Source organism: Mus pahari, chromosome 1 (genome assembly GCF_900095145.1).
Source record: "Mus pahari chromosome 1, PAHARI_EIJ_v1.1, whole genome shotgun sequence".
Taxonomy (NCBI): Eukaryota; Metazoa; Chordata; class Mammalia; order Rodentia; family Muridae; genus Mus; species Mus pahari.
Genome location: NC_034590.1, coordinates 86,151,987 through 86,171,805, shown reverse-complemented (window position 1 = coordinate 86,171,805; position 19,819 = coordinate 86,151,987). Strand labels below are relative to the sequence as shown.

General features: G+C 37.5%; 1 protein-coding gene across 1 annotated transcript in view; it reads left to right on the top strand.

Moving 5' to 3' along the window:
• Pik3c2a (phosphatidylinositol-4-phosphate 3-kinase catalytic subunit type 2 alpha) overlaps positions 1-19,819 on the top strand; it is an 87,985-nt gene that overhangs the window by 5,682 nt on the left and 62,484 nt on the right. Inside the window, exon 3 of the mRNA XM_029535813.1 lies at positions 11,657-11,760. Coding sequence (XP_029391673.1) covers positions 11,657-11,760 — 104 coding nt within the window. The remainder of the gene's footprint in view (positions 1-11,656; positions 11,761-19,819) is intronic.

The following is a 19,819-nucleotide window of genomic DNA, read 5'->3' as shown; positions in this document are numbered from 1 at the left end:
CACTTTGTAGACCAGGCTGGCCTTGAACTCAGAAATCCGCCTGCCTCTGCCTCCCAAGTGCTGGGATTAAAGGCGTGCGCCACCACTGCCCGGCAAGTTGAGAGATATTCTTAGTCTCTCTATATTATATGTGAACCTTTCTTTTTCTTCTATTTTCAAGGCAAGAAAGGAGTTTATTATACAAATTCCAACACATTTTCTTTTGTTATTAAATCATGAGAGACACAAAGAAAAACATAACTTCAGAGAAACAGGAAAAGGGCCATTTAACTGCTTCTCCTTAAATACCTGTATTGATAAAAGAAGAATGAAATAGTAGTGTAATCATTAATTTATGTTTATGTGAACTTCTTTTAATTCTTTGAGTTTTTTTTTTATTAGGAATTTTTTAAAGATTTATTTTTATTTTACATGTGTGGGTGTTTTGCCTCCTTGTGTCTGTGCCCCACATATGTGCAATATATGTGGAAGTCAAAAGAGGGCATCAGTTGTGAGCCACCATGTGGGTGCTAGGGACTGAACCTGGTTGTTATCAGTGCTCTTAGCTCCTTTAAGACAAGGCTCAAAAAAAAAAAAAAAACAAAAAAAGAAAAAAAAAAGACAAGGCTCAAACTACCCTGAAACTTGGAACAGCCATCCCACTAGAGCCTGCCAAGGTGCTGGGATTACAGGTTTAAGACATTGTTAGCTAAGGGGTAAATGCAAATATTAAAGTTTTGCTCAAAAGAGAGTCAGGCACAGTTTAGAATTTTCCTTTTCAAACATACCATTGCAAATATTTTACTTCTACATTTGTAGACCTTGGAAATGTTTAAGGATTAAAAAAGAAAAACTTTAATCCTACCTTTAGGAAGTTCACACCTTTAATCTCAACATTTAGGAAGTAGAGACAGGCAGATCTCTTGAGTTTGAGGCTACCCTGGTATGTATAGCAGTTTCCAGGTCCACTAGGGCTACATAGTGTCTGCCTCAAAAAGAGAGAGAGGGAGAGAAGGGGGAGCAGTATATCTGAGTGGATCCTAAGGTAATTTTGTGTATAGTTTGTTGTTTGTTTTTGGTTATAGAGTTTCTCTCACTATGTAGCCCAGTCTGTCCTTGAATTCATGCTCTTCCCAAAACCTCCTAAAGACTTGTGTTTCAGACAGGTACAGGTATGCCCAACTATGAATACTATTTTCCATAACGTTTTTCATTCCTACCAATAATGTATGAAAGTTCAGGCTTCTCTTCGTTCTTTCCAGCACTTAGTATTTTCCATTTTAAGTTGATGTTGATTATTCTTTCATGGCTTTTGTTTTTCTGTGGTATTATGGATCAAACTCAGGGCCTTATGGAAGCTTAGCAAGCTTTCTACCACTGAACTATACTCTAGGCCTCCATTTTATGTTTTTACTGGCCATCTCTGTGTCATTTTGATGGCCTGTTTGTTCATTTGTATAAGACACTACTCTTTAAACTCACTATGCATCTCATGCTATCCTCAAACTGTTAGCAATCCTCCTGCTTCAGCTTCCCAAGCACCGGGATTATAAATGAGTCACCATGTCAGGCTGAGAAATAATCTATTTAAGATCTTTGTCTACTTTTTAAAAACTGAATTATTCATAAAAAAAGAATCATAAAAATTCAAAGTAGAAAATTCCCAAATGTAGGGGGCTGGTGAGATGGCTCAGTGGGTAAGAGCACCCGACTGCTCTTCCGAAGGTCCAGAGTTCAAATCCCAGCAACCACATGGTGGCTCATAACCATCCGTAACAAGATCTGACTCCCTCTTCTGGAGTGTCTGAAGATAGCTACAGTGTACTTACATATAATAAATAAATAAATCTTAAAAAAAAAAAAAAAAAATTCCCAAATGTTGAACTAAAGAATGGGTTAACAAGCTGGGCAGTGGTGGCACTTGCCTTTAATCCCAGCACTTGGGAGGCAGAGGTAGGTGGATTTCTGAGTTCAAGGCCAGCCTGGTCTACAGAGTGAGTTCCAGGACAGCCAGGGCTACACAGAGAAACCCTGTCTTGGAGAAAAGAAAGGAAAAAAAAAAAAAAAAAGAGTATATCCATGCAACGGAATACTCTTAGAAAAAAAAAAAAAAAAAAAAAAAACCCCATCAAAGGAAAACCTTTAAAAAAAAAAAAAAAAAAAAAAAAAAACGAATGAAATCCTGATACTTGATACATAAAGCTTGAAAATATGCTGAGTGTGGGATTGAGGGTTTAGCTTAGTGGTAAAGTGCTTAGTCAAGGCTCTCTGGGTTTATTGCCCACCAGCAGGAAAAACAAACAAACAAAACCAACATGCTAATAGAAACTAGATTTAAAAATTCTGGTGCCACATGTCTGTAATCTCAATTTAAGAGGTTGAGTCAGAATGATTGCCACAAGTTCTGGTGCTAGTCTGAATTACATAGTGAGTACTAGACTAACCAGGGGTAAGACCTTATTTTAGAACTAACAACAACAACTGCACTGTGCATGTATTGTATAATTCCAGTTATATGAAGAATTCTTAAGAGGCAGTTGAAGGACTGGAGAAATGGATCAATAGTTAAGAACACTTGTCCTTTCCAGAGGACCTGGGTTCAATTTCCAGCATCCACTTGGTAACATACAATGGTCTATAATTCCAGTCCCAGGGGATCTGATGCCTTCTGTCTTCTAGAGACACCAGACATTACATGATATACAACATACATGCAAACAAAATACTCATATGCATTAAATGAATAATTTTTAAAGGGGGCAAACTTGTGGAAAAGGAAGCAGACTAGTGTCTGAATGGGTTTGATTGCTGTATATGGAATGCAGAAGAGTCCAGGCTCTTTGAAGTAATGAAACCTTTCTGAAATTGTTGATGATTGCAGAAAGTTTTGAATGTCATAAAAGCTACAGAGTTAGACAGTTTTAAATGATTATAATTGTGACTTTTATGTTCTATGAATTTTTCCTAAAATTTTTAAGTGAGGAGAGGGGAAGAAGGGAAGTTAGTCGTCCCTAGATCTTTTACTTTGTATTGTAGGGCACTGATGAGTACATGGTCTTTTTAATAGCAGTTTCATTTTGTAGGTTAAACATGATCGAAAGTAATTCTGTGTATGGTGCTACTAGTCAGGGCTTGAGATGTCAGCTGTTGGTAGTTGTTTGATAAGGGCAGCTACCTGGAGCCCACTTTGGGGCAGTAGAAAATTATAATCTCACTATCAAAGAAAAAGTGAGCCTTTGATCTTAAAGGGATCTTAGATGTTTTATTATTTATGGTGAAAATACTGAAATTTTTTCTCTTGTCCTTTGTAAATACTACTACATTACCAACTGTATGTACTTACCCTGTTTTGTAAATTTAAATTTTTTAAATTTTGTTAATTTCCCCCTTTTTATTTTTTTTTTAAAGATTTATTTATTTATTATATTTAAGTGCACTGTAGCTGTCTTCAGACACTCCAGAAGAGGGCGTCAGATCTTGTTATGGATGGTTGTGAGCCACCATGTGGTTGCTGGGATTTGAACTCCGGACCTTCTGAAGAGCAGTCGGGTGCTCTTACCTACTGAGCCATCTCACCAGCCCAATTTCCCCCTTGTTAAGATGAAATAATTAAGCCCTGATGTGGTGGCACTTGCCTTGAAGGCAGACACAGGTGAATCTTTTTTTTGTTTGTTTTGTTTTTTTTTTTTTTTTTTTTTTTTTTTTTTTTTTTTTTTTTTTTTTTTTTTTTTTTTGGTTTTTTTCTTTTTCTTATTTCACAGGTGAATCTTTTAAGTTCAAGTTTAACCTGGTGAGTTGAGTTCTAGGTCAGCCATGGCTACACAATGAGACTCTCACTAAAAAAGTACTTTAATAAAATTAAAAGATACAGTAATTATCTTAAACAAGTTGAAGTTCCTGGTTCTATACTGTTCAGAACTGGGACTTGGGATATAAGAACTTACATAGTTTTATTTGGGTTGTATACATTCAGATTGAACTTGTGTTTATTTGTTTTATAAAGCTACTGAGACAGTTAAATTCACAAGGGCAGAGTAGTGTATCCCTATATTTGTAAAAGATGAAAAAAATGTGCTGTAAAGAAGTTAAGGAATTATGTTAATATTTTGATATAATTCTGAAATTATAGTTGTTAGTTTTTGTAAAGTAGGTGGGTGAGTAGATAGGTAGTTAATAGGTAAGTAGATAGAAGAATTTGTGAAAGGACTAGTATGTAGGAGTGTTGGCCACCAAGCCTGATGACCTGATGCCAAGGACCTACATGAGGGAAAGAGAGACTAGATTTCCTCAAATTGATCTTAGGTCTCCACACACACACACATTGGCTGGAGTGTGTGAGCACACACACAAAAGTTTAGATGATTTATAAATGAAGTTAATGTAATTTTAAAGCCAAATGAGGTGTTGTGATTAGGGAGAGTTATGGATGAAATAAGACTGGCCACATGATAATATCTGTTGAAGCCAGATAGCCAGCCATTTTACATTATTTTCCTTTTGTGTGTATTTCAGATTTTCCATAGTAGCATTTTATTTGTCCAGGGGGAAGGAAAGGGAATTACTTGTTAAAAGCAAAGATCTGGTGTCAGGATGTTTTGGAAGTAATAAGCTCCTTGTTACAGAAGATACTCAAACATGTACTAGAAAGCCAGCTCCTTAGATCTGCTTGTATGTCATTATGCCCTGCACAAAGCTTAGGCCACTCAATTTTGATTTGGGATTAGGATGAAATAAGGTGGAGTTTGAAGGGAAAGGGTTTTTCAAAACTTCTCCTAAATTTTCCTGATGATACCTAGCTCCCTTGAACTCTCTTGATGGAGGACTTGAAAGTTTTCTTACTCCTTAGAGGAGTCTATGAAGCTAGGGGTGTGGGAAGACAGCAAACTAGAGCACTCGGAATAGTTTCTTTAAGGCCACTAAACCATGATTAGATTGCAAAGACTAGTCACTTTCCAGCCTTGCCTTTCCTGAGGAAAAGAGTATGATATTTATGAATGTCTGCCTCTGTGAATCTTTTCCTGCTTTTTTAAAATATCAGTACCTTCCTAATATTTTCCTGTGTGGTTTCCTTCAGAAAGTATTGTGACGAAATGAGAATAAGTAGTTTCCTGAATATAAGGTTTACTGCTGTCTGGTCTAGTGGTTGTCACGAACTTCAGAGATTAACTATTGAAGCTGCTCCGCATAAGCAGGGTTTGTTGTTTCTTTGCCCTGTTGGTGACAAGGATTGATCCTAAGGTCTCACACCTGAGCTGCCTCCCTAGTCCTTTTGTATCCCTAGCCTTGTAAAAAGTTTTTCACTGTAGCTCAGGCTTCTGACTTCTGCTATCCCCTTTCTTTAGCTTCCCATGTGTTGAGATTACCAGTGTGAACCATCACACCTGACTTCAGGCAATGTCAGGTTTTAAATTAGTTAAATTGAGGTAGGATTAAAGAATAAGGAAACGGGTCAAAGCCAAGTAGGTAAAAGTAGTACAAGTAGCTGACCTTAGCTAGTGCTGAGCACCCACGGCTTGACTGGTAGCACACCTTCTACCCTGAAGTAGCTTAATCTACCTGCCAGACCTAGGGTAACTGAATGTGGCTGAGGAGGCATAATGTTGTTTATCCTCCTACTGTACACGACTATTGGATCACATTCTCAGAGGGGTGCCAGCAAACCTGTGTCCTAAAAAGGAAGTCTTCAGGATCTACAAATTAAGGCATCTGAGACCTGTTGACAAAATTACATTTTTTCCCAGAAGAAGAGAATATTAAGTATATTTAAAGTTACTATTTTGGTCTGAAGGATTTTTGTTTGTTTTTCTGGTTGGTTGGTTTGGTCTTTTTGAGGTAGTTTTGCTAATGCTATATAGGCTAGGATGGCACGGGACTTGATCCTCCTCTCTCTGCTTCCCCAAGACTGGGATTAACAGACTCACACTACCATGCCTGGCCTTGATCACATTTCTTAATTTATGAACTAGTCATACTAGATAATCTATGAGATCCCTTTATTTAAAATAACATAATATATAATATTTATGTATATAATATAAAGTTTGGAAAGTTGCCATTTAAAAGAGGACGCTAGCTTTTTTGTAGGGTTTATGTGTGGTGGTGGTGGTGTTTTTGTTGTTGTGATAGTTGTGCTTGTGCTAGGGATTGAAGACAGTGCCTTGTGCATGCTACTGAGCTGCATCCCTTAGGAGGTTTTGTATTTTGAATGTGTATTTTCAAACTAATGCATAGAATAGGATCTCTGGAAAGGTACGGTGTTCTTATAAAGCAATGAAGTAGTAATATAACAAATTTTCAATCCTATTAAATATTTTAAGTTTTCCTTTGTGTATGTTAGGGTAAAACAGTGCTAGACTTGCATTAAGAAAAGTGTTTGCTGCCGTGCGTGGTATCGCACGCCTTTAATCCCAGCACTTGGGAGGCAGAGGCAGGCGGATTTCTGAGTTCGAGGCCAGCCTGGTCTACAGAGTGAGTTCTAGGACAGCCAAGGCTACACAAAAAAACCCTGTNCCGAAAAACCAAAAAAAAAAAAAAAAAGAAAAGTGTTTGCTGCTGAAAGTTATATTTTATAGAAAATCCTAAAATCAAGCAAATTCTACCTTTTTTCAATGTAAATTGAGAGACTAATGTAGTAACTTAGTTTTACATCTCAGTATCCAAAACAGTATAACAAGTTCAGATGGGGAAGAAAATTCAAATAGGAAAGTTTAATCTAATTATCTACAAGGAATCTATTGCTATTTCGTAATAGTGACACTTGGGTTGCAAACATAATTATTAGAAGCTTTCAATCTAAGTTTGATGTACAAAAAAGATTTTCATATTAAAGTTTCAAGCCTAGTTACTAAAAAGTTTTAAATTTTAATTTACTATTTGTGTATATGTGTGCATGAGTTTCTGCAAGAGTCCATTCTCCTTCTATATGAATCCCATGTGTCTAACTGGGGTGGTTGGACTTGGCAGTAAGCACTGTTACCTTCTAAGTTATCTTACGTATCCCTTACTAATGTTTTTGAGATAGGGACTTGATATGTAGCTCAGGCTAGCCTCACTCTTTTTTTTTTCTTTTAAGATTTATTTATTTTATATATGTGAGTACATATTCAGTGTCTTCAGACACACCAGAAAAGGGTATTGGATTCCATTACAGATGGTTTTGAGCCACCATGTGGTTGTGGTTGCTGGCAATTGAACTCCAGGACCTCTGGAAGAACAGTCAGTGCTCTTAACTGCTGAGCCATCTCTCCAGCCCCCAATCTTTTCTAGGTACCAAGATCGCATACAGTTTTTGAAATCTTATGCAGATTTTACTTGTATACTGTGAATTCAATCCCCAGAACCTGTGTAGAGATGGAAAGAGAGAACTGACCCCACAGTGTTGTCCTCTGACCGCCACACATGCACAGTGGCATTCATGTCCACGCACGCGCGCGCGCGCGCACACACACACACACACACATACTGACATCATACACACGCACTATAATAAGAAAGTTTGGTTTATGTAGCCCAAAAGGTAAAGAAAACACCAATTATGGGCTGATTTTGGAAGTCATTGGAGTGGGGCTTTCATGTGCTCACATACTGCTCAGTCTCTGCCTACTCATAAGTATTTCCCTGAAGCTTATGCTTTCTGTTGGGAAACAGCATTGCAAATACCCATTCTCTATAATTACTGCATGTACTTATGTGTTCATTTCCTGTTAGAAATTCTGTGTGTTAAAAACCCCACTCTTACGGATATTTCTCTTCTCACTCAGCAGGCTTACTTCCTGCTTCCTCTTAGTGTCTTTTGTTTGGTTAATAATGATCTAAATACTTAAGTGCAGTTTTTGTGTGAGATCAAAACCAGGAAAGGAACAGCTTTAAGAAGCCGTCTTGGTACTTTAAGTTTAAATCAGATGCAGTGGTCAATAACTATTTTAGCTAGTTTGAACAGATTTCAGAGATTTTAGAGGTGAGATTAGATGGCATTCATAAAAGTGGTTTTGAAAGTTGGGTATGATAGCACATAATTAAACTATTTGAGGCTAGAGAGATGGCTCCGTGGTTAAGAGCATTTATTGTCCTTCAGAGGACCTGGTTTGGTTCCCAGCATCCATGTGGTAACCGATAGCTATCTGTAACTCAAAAAATGTTTTGAATGCTTGGCCATAGGGAGTGGCACTGTTAGGAGGAGTGGTCTTATTGAAGGAACTTGTTGATGTGTCACTATGGAGGTGGGCTTTGAGGTCTCCATATGCTCAACCTACACCCAGTGTGGCACACAGTCTCCTGCTACCTGTGGATCAAGATATAAACTCTCAGTTCCTTCTCTAGCACTTTGTTCACCACAGTGTTTCCTGTCATGATAATAGACTAAACCTCTGAAACTGAAAGCTAGCTAGCCTCAGTTAAATGTTTTCCTTTTTAAGAGTTGCTGTGGTCATGGTGTCTCTTCACAGCAATAAAACTTTTAACTAAGACATTCCTGTTCCAGGGCATTTGATTTCCTCTTCTGGCCTCCTCAGGAACCAGGAATTAATAAGTATGCACGTAGAAAATACATATACTTAAAATAAAAATGATAATAGTTAAATACAAATTTCCATACTTTGAACACTAAGAAGAAAGATCAAGGCAATGTCTGAGGCCAGCCTAGATTATATAGTGAGTTTGGGGTTAGCCTGTACTGTAGTATAGCAACATTTTATTTTAAAAACAACAATGTGGTTTTATAAGTGTATCACTTGATGTTTCTAAAAGTTTATTGTATTATCAGCCTAATTTTATATTATTGGCAGAATGTCCAACATCAATTTCATTTTATTTCTTTGAGGCAAGGTCTCATGTACCCTTGAACTCATCATATAGCTGCTGGACCTTAACTCCTGACTTCCACCCTCTACCTCCCAAATGCCGGTATTATAAGCATGTATCACTATGCTATTTTCAACCATTTCTTACCTTACCCTTACCCCACTTTTTCCCTCATTAATTTTACAGAAGAAAGATTCAAAATATTCTTATTGTATATGAAGCAATGCATTTAGTTCTGAAAAATAATATATTTAGAATGCATTTGCTATAGTTTTTTTTCTTTTCAGAATTGCTTTTATCCCATTTAATTTCTGAGTAATGTATCAGGAACTTTAAAACTTGTACTGGCAAACATATATATATATATATATATATATATATATATATATATATNNNCCCCCCCCCCCCAAGACAAGGTCTCACTCTGTAGCCAATGCTGGGTGTTCTCCTTATTAAATACCCTGGGCTGACTTGTAGAGTCCTCCCGCTGTAGTCTCAGTAGTCTTATATCCAATGCTAAGATTATAGGTGTGGGCCACTAGGTCTGGCTTCCCATTTAATATTCTTTTGTTGTTTTGAGGCAGGGTTTCTCTATGTGATCCTGACTGGCCAAGAACTTTTTATATAGACCATGATTGCTTTGAACTCACAGAGCTCTGCCTGCTTCTGTCCCTGTAAAGTGCAGAGAGTACTGAGATTAAAGGTGTGTGCCCCTGGGGCCAACCCATGCAGTATTCTTGACAACATTTTTTTTTTTAGATCAGAGAATATACTGATACATTTTTGTTCTAAGTATATCCCGGTTCTTCTAAGGGCCAATGTCCTCACAGATGCTTTGTATGGGTACAGCAGGGAAGCTATCCTAGTTTAGCTTTCCTAGCAATTCTGAACAAACTTTTCTTACAATTTAAAAGAGACCTTTAACAATATAACAGGTTTTATGGTAAATACTGAATATCCTGTACAAGTGTCCTGTTTTAGTGAAACTGCAATTTCAGGAGTAGATCTCAGTCCACAGTATTAAACTGATGAAACTACATACAAAGCATCTGTGAGGACATTGACCCTTAGAAGAACTTTTGTCACCTGGTTAGCCAAAAGGTCTACATTCTTTAATATGGATCCATTATTCAACAGTCTTCAAGGGAGTAAATGACCATGAAGAACGTTCATTCAAAACAGAAAGACAGACAAGCTTCAAAGGATTGAAGATCATGAAGTGAGGGGTGAATGAGGATGGATATTTAACTGTTAGGTTTGGTTTGTGTGGTAATTTTGTCTTTGAGATAGGGTCTCACTCTGTAGAACCCAGGCTGGCCTGGAATTTCAGATTCTCCTGCCAGTTGAGAGCCACAATGCCTAGCTGTGTTAGGAATTTTTAGTATAACAATCTATTTTTGTTTTAGTTAGAGTTTTGTTCATGTTGCCCTTAAATTATTTAAGCATCTTTGTAGACACCAAGAAAAAAAAATCTATTGATTTTTGAAGTTTATATGCTGTTTATTTGTTTTCTCATTTGTTTAGAGTGTGTGTGTGTGTGTGTGTGTATGCACAAAAGTCAGTAGACAGTTTTCAAAAATCACTTCTCTCTTTCCATCATATGGGATTAAACTCAAGTTTCTATGTGTGGCAGCAAGTACCGTTACTTGCTGAGCCATCTTTCTGTTCCCACATATTTATTGCCATATGGAATATTGAACCCAGCATCTATGCCATGTCTCTGCCACTGAGCTAAAACTTTGGTTCTTTATTCACTCCATTTGGGTTGAAACTATTCCTAATTTTTAAAGGAAATTTATATTTGAAATTTGTACTAAATCAAATATTTCTATGTTGTACATTAAAATACCTCTAAGTGAACTCTACTATTTGGCTGTTAGTTGATGGTAAATTGATCTCCATAAATACTGTAAACAAATTCTGGCCAAATATAACTTATAAAAGACTGTTAGAATGTTTGCATATGCTTATCAACATAGAAAAACAGCCGGGCGTGGTGGCTCACGCCTTTAATCCCAGCACTCGGGAGGCAGAGGCAGGCAGATTTCTGAGTTCAAGGCCAGCCTGGTCTACAGAGTTCCAGGACAGCCAGGGCTATCCAGAGAAACCCTGTCTCGAAAAACCAAAAAAAAAAAAAAAAAAAAAAAAAAAAAAAAAAAAAAAAAAAAAAGAAAGAAAGAAAAGAAAAGAAAAGAAAAAAGAAAAACAATACATTCTTCTAAAACTTATCACTACATAATATGCCAGTTCTCTTGGAATTTGAAGCTTGAGTTGAATATATAGACATCCTGGTTTATTGGAGTCCCAAATGAGCCTGCTCTCTTCCTTTTCTTAAAACAGATGAGTCTTTAATCTTCTTCAGCTGCTAGCTTACTGAAGTGTTGAGAATGGAAAGGTATTTACTGTTCCAGCTGATCAGTGTAGCATGTCTTTAATTTTATCAATAAAATACAATGAGTTAAAACTAGGCTTAGTTGGTGTTTTACTGTGATTTTTGTTTTGGTTTGTGGTTTGTTTTTTTGTTTTCCTGAGATGGGTTCTTGATTACATACAGGGTGGCCTTGAGTTGGAGATCTTCCTGCCTCAACTCTATGCCAAAGTGTATGCTAAGAAATCCATGATTTTAGCTAGTTGTATTAATTCATGCTTGTAATTCCCATGTTTGTGAAGCTAAGACAAGAGGCTCACTGAAAGTCTGAGGACTGCATGAGTTATAGGATAAGATGCTGTATTAAAGCCAATAGAGAGCTCTCCTAGTAAATGATTCATCTTACCTCTCTAATTTTGTATAGCTTCATACAACTGGCTTGTGGGGTGCTACTATGTAGCATTTTAGAGATCTTTGACTTTTAAAATAAAACCACTTTTTTGATTACAGAAAGACCCAAATGGGACCAGTAGTTTGCCAACTGGAAGTTCTCTTCTACAAGAATTTGAAGTACAGAATGACGAGGTGGCAGCTTTTTGTCAATCCATTATGAAGTAAGGAATTTTCTTTATAAATTTACAGATTCTTTAAATTAAAACAAAAAACTTCAGAGATGAGTAAGGCAAAGGCAACATATCTCTGAGTTCTAGGCCAGTCAAGGCTACACAGTGAAACCTTGTCTCAAAAAACAACAAAACAATAATCAAAAGTTGCTACTTAATGCCAATCCTAAAAATTTTTAAGTTTTTTAAAAAATTATTTCCTTCATGTGGCTAACATTTTGAAGCAAACAATTAATTGGCCCTTACCATAAGCCACAGATAAACTAGATCTTTACTTGTCAGGCTTCTAATATTTAAGGGAATAAAAAGAATGAAGCCAGGAATGGATTTCTGATCCTATTAACAATTGCAGATTTGCCTTGCATGTGTATTTCCATATACCTAGAAAGTGTTTTGTCTTGTTTTTAGACAAACTTCCATCTTTTCAAAAATATGTAAGTATTTGTATGTATGTGTTTTGTTTTAGGAGACACCATTTCACTTTGTAGCTCAGGCTGGCCTCAAATTCTCAGTCTTCCTGCCTCAGCCTCCTGAGTTCTAGGTTTACAGGCATACATAACTATGCCCATTTTCTCACAAACTAGCATTCAGAATGCTATCTCATTTATTTAAAAATACAGCTTTTAAATATTTTCTCACTCTTGTATGTTTTGGACATTATTATTTTTTGTTTGGTTATTATTGTTTGAAAGATGAGGTCTCTAGCCCAGGCTGGCTTCAGATTCCTCTGTAGCTGAAGATGATCTTGAACTTTTGATGTTCCTGCTTCCACCAAGGATTAGGATTATAGTCATAAGCTACCACATCCAGTTTTCTGTAGTACTGGGGATGGAATCCAGGGCCTCAACCAAATAAGAGCTATATTTTCAGCCCTTGTACCATATTCTTTACAGATGGAAAAATTGAGTCCAAAGAAATACCCTAATACAGTTTTTCTCTGCCATCAGTACAGAGCCACACCTTTTTTACCTCTGGTTAGATGTTTGTTTCCATTATATGATTGTATCATTTAGGGCATGTGCTACATTCTTCTGTGAGATCTGAGGAACACACTCAAGTTGTCAGGTTTGTGCATCAAATGCTTGCCTGCTAAATTATGTTGTCCTCTCTGTTTTGTTTTAGGAAACAGGGAAGCCCTCACTCTGTAGCCCTTGCTAGGCTGAAACATACTATGTAGACTATAGTGTCCTTGAACTCAAGACAGTTCTTCTGTCTTAGCCTTCCTTGTGCTAGGGTAACAGATATGTACCACTGCTACTGCTTTGAATTAATTTTTTTTTTTAGTTTTTTAAATTTAATTTTTTATTTAAAAAATTTAAATTTGAAATTGGTTTATATATATGAATATATATCACATATGTTCAAATATATTGAAATTTGAACTTGAACTTCGATCCCTTGCTTGTATTTCTCAAGTCTTATAGGTCTTACAGGTCTGCCAACATGATGGCTCAAATTTACAATTTAATCCTTCCTTCAGATCCTTCAGACTTTGTCTTTCTCTTTCTTTCCTTTTCTTATTATGTTCAACCTCCATGTGATTTAACTTCATTTTCTCCTACTGTTAATGGGACTTTTTAAGAGATGGAGTATGGCAACTGACTATATTCTGGTGCTTTTGTTAGGAGAGAGGAAAAATGATTCTTAGCCAGACTGAGGAAAGTTATACAAAAGACTGAAGTAGCAAACTTCAAGGCTGAGAGGACAAAATCTGCTCTCTCATGCAGGGAAAGCAATTACCATCAGGGGATTCATTCTGAATTTAGAGCTGTCTTTAGTAAAAAGATCTCCTTTTTAAGCAGGCCACGGGGGCCTCAGATCAATTTTGAGTGTATGTACCATTTTAGTTAATGATTTAGAAATAATCTTTACATCAATGGAAATAATCTGTTATATTTCTTACATAGTTTCTTTTTCTTCCAAACAAGTGCTATATGGTTTCCTTCATATTGCTTTTTACAAGCACTATACTTAAGCTTTGCAAGTTGGACGATTAAGGTTCTTTATCATCTGCCTTTTGAATTGTAGACCTGTTTTCACAAAACTCACAACTTTTTCTTTTTTTAAAGATTTATTTATTTTATGTATATGAGTACACCATTGCTCTCTTCAGACACACAGAAGAGGGCATCAGATCCCATTACAGATGGTTGTGGGCCACCATGTGATTGCTGGGAATTGAATTCAGGACCTCTGGAAGAGCAGTCGGTGAGCCATCTCTCCAGCCCTAAACCTCCCAACTTTAAGTGAATACAGTAGTCTTTCTTTGGCTAAGACAGCTACATTCCATAACGCTTCAGTGGATGTTTGAAAACAAATACTGATGTAAGCTCTATTTTGTAGAACGTATGTGTCTGAAAAAAAAAAGTTTATAGGAGCCACTCAGGTGGCTTAGTAGGTAAAGGTGCTTGCTACCAAGCTGATGACCCAAGTTTGATTCCTGGAATCTACTCCCTTTGGTTGTTTTCTGGCCTCCACTTATACGCCCCTTTCCCACATAAATTAAAAACAATAAATACATTTTTAAATTTCATTATTTTATGTGTAATGAGTGTTTTGCCTACATGTGTGTAAGTGTACCATGTGCATGCCCTGTGCCAGAAGACGGTGTTGGATCCCCCTGTGATTGGAGTTAAAGGCAGTTGTGAGATGCCTGCCATATGGGTGCTGGGAGTTGAACCTGGTTATCTGCAAGAAAAGAAAGTGCTTTTAATCACTGTGAGCCAACTCTCCAGCCCCCCTCAGATAAATTTTTTTTTTTTTTAAAGATTTATTTATTTATTATATGTAAGTACACTGTAGCTGTCTTCAGACTCACCAGAAGAGGGAGTCAGATCTTGTTACGGATGGTTATGAGCCACCATGTGGTTGCTGGGATTTGAACTCTGGACCTTTTGGAAGAGCAGTCGGGTGCTCTTACCCACTGAGCCATCTCACCAGTCCCCCAGATAAATTTTTAAGTTAAAAAAAAGAGTGATTTTTATATGACAGGGAATAATTTACCACCAATATTAGCATCTTGAGCACATGATTTTTTTCCTTCCCTTACTTGGTCACAGATTTTTCTTTTTGCTTACTGGAAGTATTTTCAGATCATAGTTGACAGAACAGTAACTAGAACCGAATGAAGAGGCTGCCATATTTATTTACACACACACACACACACACACACACACTTATGCTCAGAGTAACTTATATAATATATAACTCTAGATGAACCAAATAGAAAATGAGTATTTATTTTTCTTTTTTGCTTTGGAAACATGGAGACTCAGCACATGTATTTCCTCAAAAGTGACTGCTTTTTTTCCAGAAGTTTCCTCACAACCCCAAGTGGATTTTAAAAACAAACATACATACATACATACATATATACTTCTCTCTCTCCCTCCTTCCCTCCCCACCTCCCCACGCATGCGTGTGTACACATACACACACACATATTCACAAATAGTCTCAGACCTTCCCTCAATGCTGGGAGTTGAACCCTGGACCTCACATATGCCAGATAAGCACTGTACCACTAACACTAAGATTCTTGGCTCTTTTTCCCACTCCACTTTTGAGAGAAAACCTGGCTTTGTAGCCCAGGCTAGCCTCATTTATAATTTCCTACAGTGACTCACCCTTCAGGGGATTGAACCAAGCATGCACACAGCTGCTGAGCTACATGGTACCCAGTTTGTGCTTTTTAAAAAGTCTTCTAAAAATATTCATGCAATCATATTTTGATTAAGCTGTGAAATCAGCATCAGTCTATTAGGGTGTTGTGTATGCTTACAGTTGAAATTACAGTACATCTGTTTTAACAACTCAGTGCCTATCTTAGGCCTAGACTTTGGTTGTTACTGATTTTGTCAATGAAATTAAAGAACTGAAGTAGTGAAGGTCTTCTTTTGACTTAAGGATGCCTTTCATTATATTTGCTTTATTTCTTTTTCTTGATAAAACTTACTAGATATACTAGTTTTGGTTTAAAGAAAAGTTTTAAAAAGAATGTTGATGTAGTAAGCTTGTTTTGGAGTAAGGAAGATTGAACCTAGGGTACTAGGCATGCCCTCTAGCACTAAGCTCCAACCCAGGCCTGGGGTTATTATTGCTTCTATGTTTCTGTAGTACAAAATGAGAAACTATATTCTATACCCACCTTTTCTTTATATGTGATTCATATCTCATACTTATGCCATATAATGTTCTTTTTACTAGGGAATGTTAAAGTATCATTGCAGTAATTGCATACATACAAATAACATTGACCATCCTCTCCCCCACAATAGCTTCTTAATTCCAAGACAGTCCAAATCTTTTCTTTTTTCTTTTTTCTTTTTTTTTTTTTTTTGGTTTTTCGAGACAGGGTTTCTCTGTCCTGGAACTCACTCTGTAGACCAGGCTGGCCTCGGACTCAGAAATCTGCCTGCCTCTGCCTCCCGAGTGCTGGGATTAAAGGCTTGCGCCACCACGCCCGGCTCAAATCTTTTCAAAAATTGACTTCATCTTTGAATTCATTGTTTGTTTGCTTATTTAGTGCTGTCTCTTGCAGTCCAATCTCACCTTGAATTTTCTGTAAAACCAAGGATGACATTAAAATGACAATCCTCGGGGGCTGGTGAGATGGCTCAGCGGGTAAGAGCACCGGACTGCTCTTCCAAAGGTGCAGAGTTCAAATCCCAGCAACCACATGGTGGCTCACAACCATCCTTAATAAGATCTGACTTCCTCTTCTGGAGAGTGTCTGAAGACAACTACTGTGTACTTACATATAATAAATAAATCTTTTTAAAAAAAAAAATGACAATCCTCCATTCTTAGTCATTCCTCAGATTTGCTACTATGTGATTTGCTATATCTATTCTATGAATTCTATTTCTTAATTTAATTTTTATTGCATATTTTCTTAATTTACATTTCAAGTGTTATCCCCTTTCCTACTATTTTCCTCTCTGAAAATCCCCTATTCCCTTCCCCCTCCCCTGCTCCCCAACCCACCCACTCCCACTTCCTGGCCCTGGCAGTCCCCTATACTGGGGCATANGATTTTTTTCCTTCCCTTACTTGGTCACAGATTTTTCTTTTTGCTTACTGGAAGTATTTTCAGATCATAGTTGACAGAACAGTAACTAGAACCGAATGAAGAGGCTGCCATATTTATTTACACACACACACACACACACACACACACACTTATGCTCAGAGTAACTTATATAATATATAACTCTAGATGAACCAAATAGAAAATGAGTATTTATTTTTCTTTTTTGCTTTGGAAACATGGAGACTCAGCACATGTATTTCCTCAAAAGTGACTGCTTTTTTTCCAGAAGTTTCCTCACAACCCCAAGTGGATTTTAAAAACAAACATACATACATACATACATATATACTTCTCTCTCTCCCTCCTTCCCTCCCCACCTCCCCACGCATGCGTGTGTACACATACACACACACATATTCACAAATAGTCTCAGACCTTCCCTCAATGCTGGGAGTTGAACCCTGGACCTCACATATGCCAGATAAGCACTGTACCACTAACACTAAGATTCTTGGCTCTTTTTCCCACTCCACTTTTGAGAGAAAACCTGGCTTTGTAGCCCAGGCTAGCCTCATTTATAATTTCCTACAGTGACTCACCCTTCAGGGGATTGAACCAAGCATGCACACAGCTGCTGAGCTACATGGTACCCAGTTTGTGCTTTTTAAAAAGTCTTCTAAAAATATTCATGCAATCATATTTTGATTAAGCTGTGAAATCAGCATCAGTCTATTAGGGTGTTGTGTATGCTTACAGTTGAAATTACAGTACATCTGTTTTAACAACTCAGTGCCTATCTTAGGCCTAGACTTTGGTTGTTACTGATTTTGTCAATGAAATTAAAGAACTGAAGTAGTGAAGGTCTTCTTTTGACTTAAGGATGCCTTTCATTATATTTGCTTTATTTCTTTTTCTTGATAAAACTTACTAGATATACTAGTTTTGGTTTAAAGAAAAGTTTTAAAAAGAATGTTGATGTAGTAAGCTTGTTTTGGAGTAAGGAAGATTGAACCTAGGGTACTAGGCATGCCCTCTAGCACTAAGCTCCAACCCAGGCCTGGGGTTATTATTGCTTCTATGTTTCTGTAGTACAAAATGAGAAACTATATTCTATACCCACCTTTTCTTTATATGTGATTCATATCTCATACTTATGCCATATAATGTTCTTTTTACTAGGGAATGTTAAAGTATCATTGCAGTAATTGCATACATACAAATAACATTGACCATCCTCTCCCCCACAATAGCTTCTTAATTCCAAGACAGTCCAAATCTTTTCTTTTTTCTTTTTTCTTTTTTTTTTTTTTTTGGTTTTTCGAGACAGGGTTTCTCTGTCCTGGAACTCACTCTGTAGACCAGGCTGGCCTCGGACTCAGAAATCTGCCTGCCTCTGCCTCCCGAGTGCTGGGATTAAAGGCTTGCGCCACCACGCCCGGCTCAAATCTTTTCAAAAATTGACTTCATCTTTGAATTCATTGTTTGTTTGCTTATTTAGTGCTGTCTCTTGCAGTCCAATCTCACCTTGAATTTTCTGTAAAACCAAGGATGACATTAAAATGACAATCCTCGGGGGCTGGTGAGATGGCTCAGCGGGTAAGAGCACCGGACTGCTCTTCCAAAGGTGCAGAGTTCAAATCCCAGCAACCACATGGTGGCTCACAACCATCCTTAATAAGATCTGACTTCCTCTTCTGGAGAGTGTCTGAAGACAACTACTGTGTACTTACATATAATAAATAAATCTTTTTAAAAAAAAAAATGACAATCCTCCATTCTTAGTCATTCCTCAGATTTGCTACTATGTGATTTGCTATATCTATTCTATGAATTCTATTTCTTAATTTAATTTTTATTGCATATTTTCTTAATTTACATTTCAAGTGTTATCCCCTTTCCTACTATTTTCCTCTCTGAAAATCCCCTATTCCCTTCCCCCTCCCCTGCTCCCCAACCCACCCACTCCCACTTCCTGGCCCTGGCAGTCCCCTATACTGGGGCATAGAACCTTCACAAGACCAAGGGCCTCTCCTCCCATTGATGACCTACTAGGCCATCCTTTGCTACATATGCAGCTAGAGACACGAGTCCCACTGTGTGTTTTCTTTGATTGGTGGTTTATTTAGTCCCAGGGAGCTCTGGGGGTACTGGTTAGTTCATATTGTTGTTCCTCCTATAGGGCTGTAGACCCCTTCAGCTCCTTGGGTACTTTCTCTAGCTCCTTCATTGGGGACCATGTGCTCCATCCAATGGATGGCTGTGAGCATCCACTTCTGTATTTGTTAGGCACTGGCAGAGCCTCTCAGGAGACAGCTATATCTGTCTGCAAGCTTTTGTTGGCATCCACAATAGTGTCTGGTTTCAGTGGTTGTTTATGGAATGAATCCCCAGGTGGGGCAGTCTCAGGATGGTCATTCCTTCAGTTTCTGCTCCGGACTTCATTTCTGTAACTTCTTCCATGGGTATTTTGTTCCCCCTTCTAAGAAGGATCGCAGTACCCACACTTTGGTCTTCCTTGTCCTTGAGTTTCATGTGTTTTACAAATTGTATCTTGGGTTTTCTGAACAATGGCTTGTGCTGTAAGATGGAGAATTGACAAATGGGACCTCATAAAATTGCAAAGCTTCTGTAAGGCAATGGACACTGTCAATAAGACAAAATGGCAACCAACAGATTGGGAAAAGATCTTTTCATTTTCACTAAACTCTTAAAAAGTCTTCAACTTCTGGGCTGGAGAGATGGCTCAGCGGTTAAGAGCACTGACTGCTCTTCCAAAGGTCTTGAGTTCAAATCCCAGCAACCACATGGTGGTTCACAACCACCCACAATGAGATCTGATGCCCTCTTTTGGTGTGACTGAAGACAGCAACAGTGTACTTATATCTATAGTAATAAATAAAATGTTTAAAAAAAAAAAAAGTCTTCAATTTCTTTATTTCTTCCTTGACCAAGTTATCATCGAGTAGAGTGTTGTTCAGCTTCCACGTGTGTGTTGGCTTTCTATTATTTATGTTGTTA